The sequence below is a fragment of the Typopeltis vanoorti genome, chromosome 9 (assembly GCF_054136105.1).
Source record: "Typopeltis vanoorti isolate ZY-2024b chromosome 9, IOZ_Tvanoo_1.0, whole genome shotgun sequence".
In the NCBI taxonomy this organism is placed as follows: domain Eukaryota; kingdom Metazoa; phylum Arthropoda; class Arachnida; order Uropygi; family Thelyphonidae; genus Typopeltis; species Typopeltis vanoorti.
The window spans coordinates 80,182,371-80,201,234 of record NC_143557.1 but is presented as its reverse complement, the minus strand read 5'-3'; the positions used below and the strand labels follow the sequence as shown (position 1 = coordinate 80,201,234).

Below are 18,864 nucleotides of genomic sequence, written 5' to 3'. Positions count from 1 at the left end.
GTGCTTGATATGTACTGAAGATGCCTGTGACACACAGGCGAAAATTATGCTATTAAATAATCTTTGTACATGAGTTTTCCGTTATTAATTTTGTATTGATATGTCTACTCACAGTATACCTCTTTTAAAACTTAAAATTTATATGTCACGAATCAAATGCTGAGTTACTTTAGTTCCTCTGAATGGTATTGAACTAAATCAGCAGCTTGCTTCCTCTCCTCTTCCTCTGCCATCTTCTAGCCATTGAAAATCCGAGTTTTCCAAATGGCTAGAAGGATATGCATAATTAGCAGACATATATTGGCCAAGTGAATTACGGAATGTGTACTCCATTTAAAAGAAAAAGTTTTGAAAACTTTTATTTGAAGTTAAACTTGAAATTCTTCATCATTAATGATGGAGTAATAAAGTTTTATATATTATTTTTTATATTTTATATGAAGATAGTATATAATATGATTCATGTTATATTTATGCTTTTGTCAATACATGGTCTTAACGAGATCTAAAACAAAAAGTAAAGATTATAAGGAAATAAATAGCAACATTTTGGTATTAAAAGCTGACATAGGGCACGACAGTCATTATTCTTGATTCCAGTATGTGCAAAAATAAGATGAGGGAACTGCTCAATGCTTAGAGAAACCCCACTCATAATAAAACAAATGATTTAATCAGGAACTTTTGTAATTGACTTGAAGAAATTACATCTAAACTATATAATAGTCATTCCACAGTTATATAGTGCACCTAGACTTCATAAGGTATTTTGTTAAGACCAATTGTGGATTCTCCTATAAATCCCCAAACATTTAGCTAAATTACTAACTTCACATATAGGAAAAACATCTTCCTGCATCAATAATTTGAAGGATTTCATTAACAAAATTAATGATATTGATTTAGATTTCGCATATATCTTAGCAAGTTTGGTTGTAACTTTTTCTGAGAGAAGAGATATCATTCTTTGAAAATATTTTTCTGTCCAGACACCATCAACCTTCTCATTGTCCAGCATCCTCTCACAGCCTTTCTCAAAGTATGGACTGCAGGAGATTTTTATTAGTAAATATATATATATATATATATTTTTTTTTTTATCTTAGCTTATAAATTTTCAGGTAGTATGGTTTGGAATATATTAAAAAAAGTCTTTTACAAAATTCGTTTGATTTCAACATAATAATATTATAATGTTTTACCACACCCTATATATCTCACCATGCAAGAAATGTAGTCTGTCTTACTGCCTTCGTGAAGTGTAGTCCGGAATGGTCACTTCTGATTTTTGTGAGGAATAAGCATTTCCATATATACAGTCATTGTAATGACTTAATAAATAAATAAAAAAAAAATTGATTGCCAATCATATTAACTGGCATACAAGGTTAGTCAATTAAAAAAAAGTTATATTTTGTAGAGAATGCTGTATTAAAAATGATATTTAGGAATGCAAATCTTGTAAAGTTTTTGAAATTATTAGTAGAAAAACGTGAAAACTAGTGAGGAAACAATGAAAAATCAAAACAAAATGTGCTTAATGCAAATGGCTATTCTTTTGGCAGAAACGAGGACTGCAAAGAAATTCTTGACATAAGCATCTGCAGTTTTTCCAAAACAAATTGAAAGAGCTAACTGGCAATAGAAATGTTCATTTCATCACTTGTGGTGGAGAAAATGCCACTGCTATACAGGCTTCAGAGTATCAATACTGATGACTAAGAACATGAAGGATCATACTATAACAGAAAACTATCAAGCCTGCTGAAAAATAATAGCAAAAATTACATTTGGAGAACAAAAAAAAATGTTATTGTGAAAGTGCTCCTTTCTAGTGATGCAATTAAACATTGAATAATAAGCATGGCTGATAATGTGAAATATCAGCTGTTATCACATTTACATCAGAATGTACTTTTTTGCTTCATCTTGATGAGTCCATTGGTTTAATTATTAAGTTAATCTCTACCTAGAAGCCTACTGATTAATCAACTTACATCACCCTCCACTGGAAGATGCCATGGAAAGGTTAAAAGAAACTTGTGCTGTTGCTCTTGACATTTCCACAACCCTTGACATGTCTGGCATAGGGATCCTGCTAAACAAATCACCATCCTTTGGTCTACCTGCCACCCACTATAATTGGATAACCATCTTTCTCTCTGTTCATTCATTGCAGGTCGTAGGAGATGGCTTCCTCTTTTTGAGCTTCACCTACTAATGCAGGAGTGCTTCAAGACTTTGTCTTATCGCCTACTCTCTTTCTCCTATACAATTACAAAAATTACCTCCTCTCAAACATCACTAATCCTGTCTATAGCTTTGCAGACAATAGTATTCTCCATTCATCCTACTCATTTGACAAACCATGAAGTCCTCTGACATACATCCCAAGCTTTAAAATCATCTACAACCAGTGCCTTAAACATTTCCATGTTCAAATTTCTATAGCACTTGCTATTATTCATGTTGAAGTATCACTGAATTTGTTACATTGGACAGACAGGGCAGTCTGTCCAACAAAAACCATCAAGTTAATTGGCAACTGACTAAAATGACATACATAGAATTTAATATGTTATGCAAATTTAAGCAGGCTAGCAAATGATACAATGTCCAACCCAGTGTAACAACAATCAAGGCTTAATCTTAAATCATCTCTGGATGGCACATATAAGGATCTACATATTAAGGAATTAGCAAGGTATACTATATCTTGTAACAATGAGCCAAGCTCATGATATCTTATTCCTATATTCAACATCTGTAATATGTTGAATAAATTAAAAAATGATAGTTTGTAATTCAGAAAAGTCTTTGTAAAAACCTCTTTGTGTTTTGTCTCAAAGTACCTAATAGAGCTGTAAGAAACTAGTCATGTATTTTATTAAAAGTGTTTTACTTTTTTACATGGTTTTCACTAGTAATCATCTTAAAAAAATGGTTAGCTCTCATCTTTATGGTTTCTAGACAGCAGCGACCTTTTTTCTAAGACACAGCCTGGCTTCTTAAAAAAATATTCTTCACCAAATCATTTAATCCCACTGGAAGCATCCATTAGAGATATTTCCTAAAACACGGGCAGGTATTTGTCAGTTTTCTTGACCAGAAAAACATATAATGGAGGTTGACATATCGAAAGACTTTCATTTTAGAGGAAGCCTCTCCCAGCCCCTTCTAAAAGAGGGCAGTGTCCCACAAGTTTCTGTGTTAGGTATCACACTATTTGCTATCCTAGTTAACTCAATAACAGAATAACTTCTTCCATGTGTGAGTAATTCACTCTGTGGAGATGACTACCATCTTTTGTCATTCTTTGTATTAAGGCTTAAATACTAGGAGGACATCATGTTGGATTCTTAATGGAATATTGACAGCACTAGGAAAGGATTAAAAACTAATTTTAATGCTTCCAATATTTCATCTCAGTCACTGAGATATCTTCAGGGAGTATAAATAACACCTGTAACACATATACAAAGACACCACAATACTTAATGAAACACGTATGTGACTCTAAAGTCCTATCTAGGTGGTGCACCCTCTGAGTATTTGTAGGTAACCTAGGATGTAAACTGGGACCTCTGAAAATTATTGTTTCCCAAATTTTGGGAAGTTTATGCATATGTATTTGTTTAAATTACGTTGATTTCTAAGTGCCATTTTAGATTCCAAAAACAGTCATCTTTCCTTTTTGAATTTACTATGCTGGAGCATGGTATTTTCATCAGAAGATCCTGTGAATAGTGTCTAATACATGGTCCGCAAAGCCGAATTGATCACAGATGTAAGATATGTGTTCATCTAAAAGAATCATGGCTGATCTACCCTGTCTGTCCGAAATAAGCCAACTTACAGGAGCAGGGCACTTTATATACTCCAGGCACTGAGAGAGGAGGGAGCTGATTTTTGTTAGAATGGATAAAGGTAGCTGGTTTCCATTGGGGATGAAATCCTGAAGGATTTCAGAAATTCCATCACCATTCCCTATGTCTAGGGCATATTGGAAAAAATAGCCAAGTCTTTGAATAAGTACAACCTCCACACAGTTTCTAAGATCCACTGGAAACTTGCTACCCTTATCCATTCTACCTCCTCTCTCAGTACCTGAGAGACGAGGGAGCTGATTATTACAAATCTTACATAAAATAGAAGAAACTGTTGATTTGACTTCACTATCTAGGTGACGTTTTTGCTGTTTGCAATCACACACAACTCCATTCATTTCTACAAAAAATCAACAACTTACATCTGTAAATTAAATTCACACCAGAAAAAGAATTGTCAAGAAGAATTTCCTTTCTAGATAAAGACATCAAACAGAAACTTTATGGATCACTTTCTGTTTCTTTCTACAGAAAACTAGCTTTTACATGACACTATATACATAATACATCAGCTCTCACCATCCATCTCAAAAGTACAGTATTATAAAATCAGTGTCTAGAGCACACATAATTTGTTCCTCCAAAGGATTTCTCAAACAAGAACTTCAAACTATCAAACAGACAGCTTTACTAAATGGGTATCCATTTATTCTTGGGTTGTAGAACCCAACAGTAATGCAAAAAATAATCAACAGCTCTCTGGTACAGCAACTCAGGCATGATGTCCATAGAATTCCCATATCTTATATCAAAAGCATCTTTGAACATTTGACAAAGATTAGGAAAAAATACAAGCTCATTGCTATCTAAACACCCATCAATCAAATTCACAATCTGCTACCTTCTCCAAAAGACAAACTTTCACCAATGATGCTATTGCCTGGTATATACCAAGTACCATGTTCATTTAACTTGTCTCACTCTGGATAAACAGGAAGATCAGTCAATAAATGTATTTCTGAACATCGAGACCAGATCTACTTATCAAACCTCAAATCTGGCCTAGTACAATATGGTATTGAAAACACTGGCCACAGGATCCAATGGATAAACACCAAGCTATTACATAGATCTATATACAGTTGGGTTTCTTTTTATGCGGTAGATATGTTCCATAGAAAACTGCATATAAAAAATGGCACAAAAAAGACCTAACTTACGTTGAAAAGTTAGGGATACTTTCCATAATTTTCTAAAACCACATAAAACCAAAGCAATGAATTAAAATAAATCTAAAATTGCATAAAAAAGTTTATAAGAATACCTAAATTTGTTTTAAAGCTTTATTCATTTAATTTTATTGAAAAGTGACACTTTTTTTTACATTTTTTCATCAGAATTATCGCTTTTAGACAATATTCGGCAATGTTTGCGAACTGGTGCGAAATCACTTTCATCACCAGAAGAGATAGTCAGCGCATCAGATCTTTATGGTAAAGGCAATGGTTATTCACAAACAAGTTAGCTTTACACTCGTTCTGTGCTGACTTTTTTCTTCTGACAATGTAATTGGTGATTAAACTTTGCAATGATGATTTTATTAATTTTTTATACAGCTCACGATATCCAGACAATACAATTCTTCATCTCACGTTGGAATTTAAAGACTCGTTCAGAATTTGTGTCATTAACAAGAAAATGATTTTCCAATTTATTGCACAGTTCAAGACCTTATCGAATTATATTTGCATTGGGGGGGGGGACAGTTTTTCTTCCACTTTATTATCATTTTTTGGATCTTCGACGATATCTAAAGTTAATCGATATCCAATTATATCATCGTCACTTAAGGCATTATCTACAAGCAATTCGTCTACATCATTCTGGCTAAAATCAAAACCTTCTCCACCAATTTCATGTGCCAAAGTAATGATTTCAGCGCAAACCTTAAATGCCTGCTGGAAAGCAGGCCAAACTGCTTTCCAGCAGGCATTTAAAGTTTGTGGTCTTATTTCAGCGATAGCAGATGCAACATGATTTAAGCAGTCCAAAATAGAAAATTTTTTCCAAATGTCAGTTACTGTTAATGATTCATTTTCTAGTTTATCCAATATAAATTGAAAAGTGTGCTTAACGTAATATTTTTTAAAATTTGCAATTATGCTTTGATCTAATGGCTGAATAATGCTTGTTGTATTGGGTGGAAAAAACACTACCTGCACATTTGGATGTTCTAAATGCAGATGACTTGGTGGATTGTCAATAATTAATAAAACTTTAAAATCGAGAGCTTTTTGCTTCATATATGTTTCCACTTCTGGTACAAAGCAATTATTGAACCATTCAGTAAATACAGCAGTTTTTACCCAGGCCTTTGTATTAGTCATCCAGTGTACCGGCAGCTGTTTTAGATCTTTACCTTTAAGAGCACGTGGTCTTAGAGATCGATCTAGGAGGGGTTTCAACATTCAATCTCGTGATTGAATTGCTACAAATTAACAATGTTACTCGATCTTTGCTTGCTTTAAACCCACTTGCTTTTTTCTCAGACTTTGCGATGTAAGTTCGACTAGGCATTTTCTTCCAAAACAATCATGTTTGTCAACGTTAAACTCTTGATTAGGATGATATCCATCATCTTCAATAATTTTGGCTAACTTCTCTTGAAAATTTTTGGCTGCTTTTTCATTTGTTGCTGCAACATTGCCTGTAATCTTCACGTTATGGAGTGCATTCCTTTTTAAAAACCCGGTTAGCCATCCTTTGCTAGCCGAAACTTCTTTATCAGCCTGGGAAGCGGAAGTAGATGGCTCAGATTCCTTCATCTGTTCATAAAACTGAACAGTTTTTTGTTTAATTATCTAGCTTTAATTATCTAACCACTTATAGGAATTCTTCTTTGAGTTAATTCTTCTATCCAAATTACGAGCACTCATAATTTAATGCTAACAAAACAATCATGTTTTGTCAGCATTAAACACTTGAACGGGACAATATCCACCATCTTCAATAATTTTGGATAGCTTCTCTTGAAAATTTTTGGCTGCTTTTTCATCTGCTGCTGCAACCTCGCCTGTAATCATCACATTATGAAGTGCATTCCTTTTTAAAAACCTGGTTAGCCATCCTTTGCTAGCTGAAAATTCTTTGTCGGCCTGGGAAGCGGAAGGAGATGGCTCAAATTCCTTCATCTGTTCATAAAACTGAACAGCTTTTTGTTTAATTATCTAACCACTTATAGGAATTCTTCTTTGAGTTAATTCTTCCATCCAAATTACAAGTGCTTGTTCCATTTTTTCTAATAAAGCATCTCTTGAGTACAATGATAATTTGGCACTTAGTTTTGTGCCAGAAATGACAGATTTTCTTATTGTGACTTCATTCTTTTTAATTGCTCTTATAGTAGATTCCCCTAAATTAAAATGTTTACCAATCGCCGTAGATCCCTCTCCTTTTGCTAAGCGATCTAAAATTGCATTTTATTTCCAAAGAAATTGCTTTTCTTTGGTGCTTTTTTTCCTCCATTGGGTCAAATTAAATCTTTAAAATAAAAATTAACATATTTTAGACTTACGAATAATGAAAAGACAAACACTTACTCACATGCAAAATTAAACTTTACAGACACTCACTGCTTGCACGTTACACCAGAATGTGCTGCAACACGCTGTTCATTATGTATAGCGGTACGTAAGTTTTGAAGTTATGCACCGCATAACTTCAAAACTGCATAAAAAAGAGACCTGAGTATATAAATATAAATGTTTATTCAAAGAAAGTGCTGAAGCCCTACTTCATCGACTAAAGCTCAATTGTAATTACTTCCTTTCCTAAAGTATAGGAAATCCTAATTGTATATAAATGAAGTTTATAAATGTATTTTTAAACTTAATTCTTAAATGTAAATTATTTTAATTTTAATTTCCACCTAATAGTCTCTAAGAGCTCGCTACTATATGTATAGACAGAATCTAATGTGCATATACTCTACTGTTTTCAATTCCTTACTGTTATTCGTCTTATGGTGATGTCTTACATTATATACGACAAAAGTAGTTGTACAACACAATAAATTTTTACTGGGTACATGCATGATTTTATAATTATGGTCCTCCATAAGGTCTCATTATACAAGAAAATCAGGGCAGTTAACATTGCATAGATGTCACTAAATACACTAGCACTGTGCCACAACTGCATTCCATCATGCAACTTCTCCTTGTGCAGATTAGTTACACATTCCACCCCTCCTTCTGTCTACCAGCTCTTTCAATCACATTTGTTATTAGGCATGTCATATGTAACATCAAGACCTCTCCTATGCCAGCAATCACATACAGAGTTTACAAAACTATGTAAGAGACTGCATAACATGCCTCATAATATGTGTAATTAAACTGTCCTTCCAGTCTTTTTCAGTTTATAGAAATAATGGCTATTGGGAAAAATTTGATTATTTTTTTTTTTGTTATTTTTTGCTTGTGTTTATGCTAGCCATATAGACATAAATACATCAAGTGTTAATAAAAAATGATCTGCGAGCTAAAATCTGGTTATTTTTTAATACCTTTTTTAGTTTTCTTTTCGTATCCATTAAATCTCCAGTTTTCCCTACTAGCAAAGAATGAATGCTGGTGCTTTTTTTTTACAAAAAAAAAAGACACTGATAATTTCATTTTAGAAGATGCTTGTGCATAATGTGAGAATGTTAGTGCAGCAAATAAATAATACATGACAGCTGAGGAAGTTAACTCCGGTGGAATGAAGACCAATACATTTAGAGGTTCCCCTTCTGCTTAGTCTGCTGTTGCTGTGTTCTTGTATTGCAGTTAGTCTGAATGGCTCTATCAGGTTTGTATACCTCAGTGTAAGACCTGACATTATTTCTCTCTCGCTCTCTGTCACAGGGCTGTAGGAGCTTTATCTCTTTCATTGGCAATGATATTTTGTGCATTTTAAGATATGCTATAGATTTTTGTGTGAAACCCAGAAAAAGTGGTCAAGAAACAGCGAAGTCATTAAATGCCTGTGGACTACAAGCAGTAGCTATAGCAACATTATTTATTCAAGTACTGGAAGCATTTTATTTCCTGATTATTTCTTGAGCAAAGATAGATTATTATCATTACAGGAATTGTCTGCCAGCTTAAATGCATCATTGGATTCATTACATTGTTATGTCAGATTAAATATGAAACAACTGTGTGTAGATAATTTTACATGTTCTCAGTGATGAATGAAATGTGCATGGCAGTTCACTAGTGAAATTTGACTTTTGTCAAACAAAACTGATTTTTTATCATCCATAATAATTACCTGATGAGTCTCAGATTAGACACTCTGACTGAATCAAACAACAGCCAAGTGGTTTGGAAATACTCTCTTCTACTCTGTTTTTTTTCAAAGTCACAATTCTTCAACAGTGGATGCTTCCGAAAGGAACTGTTACTGGTGAATTTTTACACAGAGACAAGTCTCATTGGCAGTATACAATTCAGATAAAAAAGACCAAAGTTTGTCAAAATTTTTGTTTCAAGTCAGATTACACAACTACATACAGCTATAAGGGGCCTGTGCGAGCCCTTTGTTAAATTTTTCTCAAATTTGCGAGCACCTTGTTCTTGTTTACTTTTTTATTTTTTCAAACATATTAAGCGACAAACTCGTACTGTAACCTAACAAAAATTAGTCTATTCGGCAATGTAGATTATTTGGAATTATTGTTTCAACTCCTAAATAACGAATGTGCCCAAGTTTGAAAATAAAATAAGCACATGGCCTATCTTTACCCTTCTCCCTTCTGGTAGCCAATTGTATGGTAAAACCAGTAGCCCATCAAATGTTTTATAAAAGATTTCATTCTTATTATATTTTGATAGTTAAAAAATGTTTTTCTTATGTAAGATAAATTAACACAGTTGATTGTGTGCAAATATTTCATGTTTAGATCATGAAATATTTGTTTAAAATTATAACCTTTAGAGGTTGATTGTCCTTATACTTTTTTATTGGAATTTGTACACAAGCTGTATTAATAAAAGTTTTTGTATGAAATAAGGCTTTTTTTTTTGCTCGATGATGCGAACCCTTTGTTAAAATTTCCATAGTTTGCCACAGCACATAAACCAAAGAAATGTTGATGACCTTATATTCTCAACATCATCCTTTGTGATTTCTTGGGTGTTTGGGATGCTTAAATTTGGTGGATTTGGTCTCAAAGCAAAATCTATCTTGAAAAAAGAAAAAAAAATTTATAACACCTGAAAGACATTATGCTTGAAAGAAAAACCATGCCTGAATGTGAGGATATCTCACATACTAATAATGTGAGCAGTCTCATAACTTTTCTACCATACCTTGTGAAGTGAACAAAGTTTTTTACACATCATAAAAGGATCATAACTGATTCTGATACTGTTCCTTACAATTCTGTTTTAGTGGATTTTTTTTTATTTCATCCAGTAGTAAAAATGACTTTATATAGTTATGATTCCCCTCCTCCCCAATTGCTTTTGATTTATGTCTTTTTTTTATCTCTTAATTACACACTTATTGTTGATTTAAGATCTAATATGGCGTAATAAAAAAAATAGCTGTTTGATTTTTTAAAACATATTTGGTCTTTTTTTGTGTATTTAATTATATCTGTTTTATTGCTTCATTTCAGCACGTTCCAAACTTCATAGTTACTATTCATGCAGTTGGTAACCGTGTAACTATCAGTGATGTCCAGGAAAGCTTTTTTTACCTTCGCTACAAACGACAAGAAAATCAACTACTGATATTTGCAGATGATACAAATCCACGATGGATAACTACTGCATCTTTGTTAGACTGTGACACTGTTGCAGGAGCTGATAAATTTGGCAACATATCAGCAGTAAGTATACTTAAAAGTTTAGTAGTCTTTAAAATTAACAGCATTTTTTCTAATTGCTGTAATTCCTCCTTTATGCACTTTAATAACTGTGACTTTTTTTTTAATAAATCACATGAATAATGAACATAGTGTGCATATTTTGTTTATATAATAACTAGGCAAAACAATCTGTGACAGATACCATTTTTTTTTCCCATGAGAATAGTGCAGGAAATAAATCACAAAGTTTACTAAATAGGTTTATCATGAAATTATTAATCATCATCATTATAGCCATCCTGATTAGCCATTGTACAGCTAACCTTTGCAGTTCTATGATAACCACTTTCAGAATAGCTTGGTACAGGCTAATGAAAAGTAAGCAATAAAGCATTATTGAGATGAGAATGAGAAAACTAAATAGAATAAAAAAATACATTCATGGGTTAAAATAAAAAGGTGTAGAAAAAAAAACTTTTCACAGGTTGTGATGTCTGTACTTACATTACAATAGACCAGTAGACACAAGGCAGCTATACCTTATAATTTCTCCAATTGAAAATGATTGCAAGAGAACAGAACGTATTCTTAGCAAATGTATGGTGAAGAGAATTGACTAGGATAAAGATTTAATCTTTGTTAATATACTAGTCATTACAGTTCCTCTTGAAAGACTTTGTATATTATATTTGTATAATCATCATCATCATAACCATCCTGATTAGCCATGTAGATAGCATATATGCTCTCCAACAGCAAATGGAGTTTCAATCCAGTTTTAATTATTAGTTTTTTTTTTTTTGTAGGCGAATTTTATTCTAATGAACCAACACCCTACTTATCAGAAGACTTGAATTGAAAAAAGTTTTCTTAGGTCTCTAGAGCAGAGTTTCTAGATTATCTCCCCCCCCCCCATGTGGGGCACCTGTTCGTGGTGGAGGGGACCTTCCAGTGATGGTACTGGCCCTTTTCATTCTAACTCTATTTCTTTGCTTTTCTTCCCATATTCTTTGCTCTACTTCTCCTGAGTCCTTTTCACTATCTTTTTTCCAGACCACCATCACTGGGATCCAATGCCCTGCTGCCGTGTTTGCCATGCGGTGCGACCCGTGGACGTCCGGAAAGGGGGATCCTGGTAGTCTTGCACTACTTTGGTCCCTGCTTCAGCAAGACGGGTGGTCCTGGATGGCCCAGCCAGGATCAGTCGGCTAGTGGGCTTGCCTGCAAGGGTCAACGGTGTTGCAGTAAGTCTCTCAGCCCAGGGTCAGGATCCTAGACCTGCTGCAGTGCCAGTATAGCATCCAGGGTAGCCCTGGCGTTCCACTCCTGAGCGCAGTCTTTGCTTGCCGGGTAGTGGGCGTCCATGTGTGGCTCTGTGGTGGGTGGGGAGCTCTGGCAGCGAATTAAAAATTCCTTAAATATGAATTCTTCATCCTCAAATGTTTCAGGGACCCTAACAAAGTCCCAACCAAGTACTGATAATATAGACACAGCATATGGAAACAGAAGTAAGAAACAAAAGATATTGGATACTAACAAAAATGTACCAACCTTTTTAATCATTCATGCAACAGGTGAAAAACCAGTTGGGAAAATGTCACCCTTCTTTATCCAAAAAAGTTTAGAAGGACTGGCAGGACCTCCCAAAACTGTCAAGAAATTGCGTTCTGGTGATATCCTCATGGAAACAATGTGCAAACAACATTCCGAGAAATTATTCTGAGCAACGACAATGGGTTGAATACAAATTGCAGTAACACCTCACAGAACACTCAATTCCAGTAGAGAAGTGATATCAGAATGGGATCTCCTTGAGGTTCCTGATGAGGAGATATGTTCAGAGCTTAAAGATCAAGGAGTGACAGGTGTAAGGCGCATCCTGATATGCAGGGATGGTCGCCTGGTCTCAACCAAGAACATCATCCTTACTTTTGATACACCTAGGCCTCCGACATCTGTAAAAGCAAGGTATCTCAGCTGTCCTGTTAGAATGTACATCCCTAACCCGCTGAGATGCTTTAAATGTCAAAGATATGGACATGCCCAAACTGCCTGTTGTGGTTCTACTACCTGTGCTCGATGTGGTAGTAAAGAACATGAAAACAAATCTTGTTGTGAAAAAAAAAGCTAAATGTGTCAACTGTCAGGGAGATCATCCAGCATATTCTCGTGCATGTCAGAAATAGAAAGATGAAAAAGAGATACAAAAAATAAAAACAGAACAAAACATAACATATCAGGATACAAAAAGAAAGCTAACCACCATTACACCTGTTCTACGATCCTCTTATGCTGAAAAAGTAACAATTAAAAAAGTGCCAACAGCAACTCAAACATGTATGTCTATTCCACCATTTGATAATTTCACCATATATGATCTTTACGATCGCAAGTGCTTCTCTGTTGAGTGCATTAATCACAAGACCTATGGCCTTACTCCAGAGACAACTTCAAAAATGGTCCCATTCAATGAAAACTCATCTGTCAAAAAATTTATGGTGGAGACTTGACTCAAAGATAAACCACTAGACACTCGCACAGATACCTCGATACCCACTGAAAGCAAACTAAGCATACCAATTGACCCTAACACATTTAATGTTTTGAACACTCTACCAGAGGAAGAGATGGACACTGGCCATCGATACTTCCCTAAAACAGTGGATAAATATAAATCTGACAAAGGTAAGCCCTCAACCTCTCGAAAACTAGACAAGTCAATAAAATCAAAACAATAGGAAAATTTTTACAATGGAACTGTCGTGGGATCTGCCAGAATATTGACGATATCAAGATATTGTTGCAGAAACATAAACCTTTCTGTTTCTGTCTACAGGAAACTTTCTTAAGACCCAATGAGGACCGTACCTTTAGGAATTTCACTGTTGTACGTAAGGATAGAACTGGAGATGGTCCTGCTCATGGAGGAGTAGCTATCGTAGTGGGCAATCATACTCCTTTGCATCAGGTCCAACTTAATACTTCTCTGGAAGCGGTAGCGATTCGCTTCTCTGTGGGATTCCTTATTACAATATGTTCAATTTATTTACTACCAAATGCTGAGTTAAATGAAATTGATCTTAATAACCTTATCTCGCAACTGCCTGAACCCATACTTTTGATGGGTGACTTTAACGGTCACAATACTCTATGGGGTAGTCTCAACACTAATAGATGAGGTCGAATCATTGAAAAAATTCTTGATAATAATAACCTTTCCCTTCTAAATAATAAACTGAATACTTTCTTCCATATGCCTACCTGCTCATATTCTGCAATTCATCTTACAATCTGTTCCCCTTCCATTCTTCCACTGCTCATGGTGGGACGTTGAAGAGAACATATATGAAAAGTGATCACTTTCCTGTTCTTTGTCCAATGTCTTCACGGGAACCATGTTCACCCACACAGATACCTATATGGAAAATGGACCAGGCTGACTGGAACACTTTCTCTCATCTTGCAAAATTTAATGCTGATACCATCAATCAAACACCTATCAATGAAGCTGTAAAATATATAACAGAATGCATTGTCCAGGCAGCAACAACCTCCATCCCAAAAACATCATCTCGATTTCCAGTCTATCCAAAGCCTTGGTGGAACCCAGAATGTCAGGCAGCCAAAAAAGATCAACACAGAGCATGGAGCATATTTCGTAGATACCCCACCACATCAAATTTAATAACTTTCAAGCATGCTCGAGCCAAAGCACATTTTGTAAGATGTCAGAGTCAAAAACAACCATGGATCCAATTTACTGCATCAATTAATCAAATGACCAGTCCAAAAATTGTATGGGATAAAATCTGGAAAATGAAAGGCAGATATAGTACGCATTGTTTGTCCACCTTAGACTATAATGGAGGTGTTCTTGCTAATCCCAAAGCTATTGTAAATATTTTGGGAGAAACTTTTGCTAAAATCTCAGCAACAGCTTCATATTCTCCGGAATTTTTAATACTGAAAGAGCAGTAAGAGAAACAAAGGCTTCATTTTTTACCAACATTCTTCAGCCATATAATCAACCATTTGTCAAGGAGGAACTAAAAAGAGCTCTCCTACAATCTCACCCTAGTGCAATAGGACCTGATGACATCCATTATGAAATGATAAAACATCTATCATCATCTTCTATGGATCTTCCTCTCTCCTCTTATTATACAATAGAATACTTGCAGAGGACTAGTTTCCAAATTCTTGGCATAAGTCAGTTGTCATTGCTATCCCAAAACCAGGAAAAGATCCAACACAATCAAATAAGTATCTACCCATTGCTCTGACCAGCTGTCTTTGTAAGATACTAGAGAAAATGGTTAATGCCAGACTTCTCTGGTATTTAGAAAGCAACAGTCTTCTTTCCAATACACAATGGGGTTTCCGTAAACATCGATCAACTTTAGACCATTTAGTTCAGTTAGAAATTTGTATAAGAGATGCATTTCTGAAGCGAGAAAGAACATCTTGTCTCTGTTTTTTTTGACATGGAAAAAGCTTATGACACAACCTGGAGATATGGCATATTAAAAGACCTCTATAACCTAGGTCTCAAAGGACACCTGCCTATATTTATTAAAAACTTTCTGTCCAGGCAAACTTTCCAAGTCAGAGCGGGAAGTACGCTATCTCGACCACATCTTCAAGAACAAGATGTTCCCCAAAGCTCTGTCTTAAGTGTAACCCTTTTTGCTGTTAAAATCAACTCAATCATTGAACAGCTTCCTCCCACTGTAGACAATGCTCTATATGTTGATGACTTCACAATTTTTCACAATGCTCTATTTGTTGATGACTCACTCACGTAACATGAGGATAATTGAAAGACAACTTCAGCAAGCAATTGATCATGTCTCTCCGTTGGCTCTTAATAATGGGTGTAGGTTTTCAACAGAAAAAAGTGTCTGTGTACACTTCAGTTGTAAACGCACTCATCACCAAGATCATAAACATAAACATTTTTGACAGAAAACTCGCATTTCTAGCACACATTTATCAACTAAGAGAAAAGTGCAAAATAACTTTGAACCTCCTTCGCACTCTATCCTCTACTTGGTGGGGTGCTGATCGAGCCTCATTGCTCCATCTTTATAATGCACTTATACGTTCAAAGCTGGATTATGGGTCCCAAGTCTATAGTTTGGCAAGACAGAGTAACCTACGATGGTTGGATTCCATCCATCATCAGGGTATACTGATAGCTACTGGTGCCTTTCTCACCTCGCCCACTCTAAGTCTCTATGTAGAAGCAAATGAACCGGCTCTATCACTTTGACAGAAACAGTTGTCTCTTAATTACGCCCTAAAAATAAAATCTCTCCCAGATCACCCTACATGGAATAGTATCTTCTCTCTGCATTGGGAAGCTCAATATCACACACATCAAACTGCTATACATCCTTTTGGTATGCATATTAAAGAAACTGTGCAAGCTGTTAGTATAAATGTTGACAACATTAGCGACACTAAACATAACGACATTCCTCCATGGCAGGTTTGCACACCATCCTGCAACCTCTCACTTTGTCGGCTACAGAAATCTTATACCCCATCATCCATTTACCTGCAATTGTTTAATGCACACAGAGCAGCATACACTGATTTCTTACCCATCTATACTGATGGTTCAAGAATTAACACCTCTGTTGGCTGTGCTGCTGTGTTTCCTGACATTATTATCTCAAATCAGATCCCACCAGACTGCAGTAATTATACAGCAGAGTTACATGCCATTCAGCTTGCACGTGTGCATATAAAAAAAAACTGATACCAAAAGTGTATAATTTATACAGACTCATTGAGCTCTTGACAGGCTATCTCCTCTTCTATGTATAATCCTCATCCAGTACTTCATGAAGTGCTACACCTGCTTCACAAAATGAAAATCCTTAATTTCGATGTTCAGTTCTGCTGGATTCCCAGCCACATCGGAATCAAAGGAAATGAGGCTGCAGATGCAGCTGCTAAATCAGCCCATACCTTCTCCACATACTATTTGAAAGTTCCATATACAGACTACAGACAACTTATAAGATCAAAGCTAATTGCTCAGTGGGAGTTAACATGGCAAGAAACATCAACAAACAAATTATATAACATTAAACCTGAAATTAAACACTGGCATTCTAGTCAGCATACAAAGAGAAGGGAGGAGGTTGTCCTTGCTAGGCTCTGCATAGGTCACAGTCACCTTATGTATTCTCATTTATGGAGAGCTGATGACCTTCCCATATGTGAAAAATGCAACACACATCTCACTATTCATCATATTCTGGTAGATTGTCAAAAATTTACACGAGAGAGAAATGAAAATTTCATTTATCTAACCGAGCCATATACACTCAGGGAAATGCTAGCAGACTCAGGCAAATTACATGATGTTTTTAATTTTTTAGAAAGAATTAATTTGTACAAACACATTTGACCATAAATTTGTTTATATGTAAATACTTTTTTTTGCTTAACTTAACTTTTATACATATATTATTCATTTGGTTAAATCTGACCAATTATGTATTACCATAGGCCTTGATCTTGTATATTTATATCACCCTACTGTAATTTTGTTAATATGTAAATACCATAATGCTAAACTTAAATTTTATGCATCAATGCTGCATAATAATTCCTTTCTGACTTTAAGTATTAGTATAATAATATTTGTTATAATCTTACTAGATGTAGACACTGCTTTCCTTGACTTGTTTTGTATATACATATGTTAACCTATAGTTATCTATTTATGTACTGCTGAAACTTCTGCAGTAATTTTGTTTATATGTAGATACTGCATCACTTAACATACATTTTGTGTATGCATCTTATTTACTACTTTATTTTTCGAATAATTATGTAGTGCTGTAGGACATCTTAGCTATTTGTGTACTTTCTAGTAATTCTGTTTATATTCTGTTTCTACTGCATTGCTAAATTTAATTTTCATCCATGCATATTTTATAATAATCCCTTTTTGCCTATTTTTGTACTGCTATAAAGGCGTCTATTATAATTTTACATATATGTAGATACTACATTCCTTGGCTTAGTGTTTCATATATTATGTATTAACTTATATTGTTAACTATTTTTTCATTACTGTAATAACCTCTAACCTTGTGTGTTGCTGTGCCCTCTGCAGCAGTTCTGTTTACCTAGAGATGCTGCTTTGTGAAACTAGATTCTTGTACAGACATTGTTTACCATTTTCTGTAAATGCTAATGTTGTAACCTTTATTATGGCACAGTATGACCTTTGTAGTTTTTGTGCCAAATAAACTATAAACCAAACCAATCTAGATTATCTAATTGTTGACCCACCCACTGTGTGTGTGTGTGTGTGTGTGTGTGTGTGTGTGTGTGTGTGTGTGTGTCAAAGCTGATTTATTGAAATCTGAATAGAGAAAGACCAAATAGAAAAAAATACATGAATGTGAATCAAAGTGTAAAGGTGTGATAAATAAAAAAAATAGAAAATAGAAAATAAAAAAATCACCACTTGATATATATATATACTCTAAAGATGTGTAATGATTTTGTACTATCCAATTAGGTTTATATTATTACTAGCTTCCTATCAACCGTTTTCTTGCAGATTAATCTGTTATTATCATATCTTACATTTTAGTTTTCTTAAGGCTGCTAACGATATCAGACCACTGGATCTTAGTCTTTCTCTGGGTTTTCCTGCCATATTGACTTAAAATTAACTTTTCCGCTCAAATTCTATTTAGGTGGACAATACACAAAGTTGAGCTCTCTTCATACATTCTTGAATAATGATAATATCAAATTCCTTTTAATATATACATTTTAATGTGATTATACCATTGATATAATCATATTAAAAATTGATTATATCAATGGTACAATCAATTAATCCCAGCAAACTACCCATGCTTGTAATATTCTTCAGAACTCTCTTATGTATAGAATGCTTTTTTTTTTAACCTGACTATTAGATCCATAAAATTGGTGTAAACACTATCTTGTTATACTGCTAATATATTTGGGATGATTTTTCTCTTATACCACATAAATTTATTCAGCAACTCTCTACCACACCAACTTGCTTATTCTGTCATTTATCTATTTTCATCTTTAACAAATTGAAAATGGCAAGCCATTTTCACTAAATAATTGGAACAAAATAGCTGGTTTTATTTGTTTTCTCGATATGCCATT

At 34.6% G+C, this 18,864-nt stretch overlaps 1 protein-coding gene across 2 annotated transcripts in view; it reads left to right on the top strand.

Annotated features, from left to right (window-relative positions):
- Sf3b3 (splicing factor 3b subunit 3) overlaps positions 1-18,864 on the top strand; it is a 300,761-nt gene that overhangs the window by 201,013 nt on the left and 80,884 nt on the right. For both annotated transcript variants that reach the window (XM_090398423.1, XM_090398422.1), the window contains exon 22: positions 10,495-10,707. In XM_090398423.1, the coding sequence (XP_090254549.1) occupies positions 10,495-10,707 (213 nt within the window). The remainder of the gene's footprint in view (positions 1-10,494; positions 10,708-18,864) is intronic.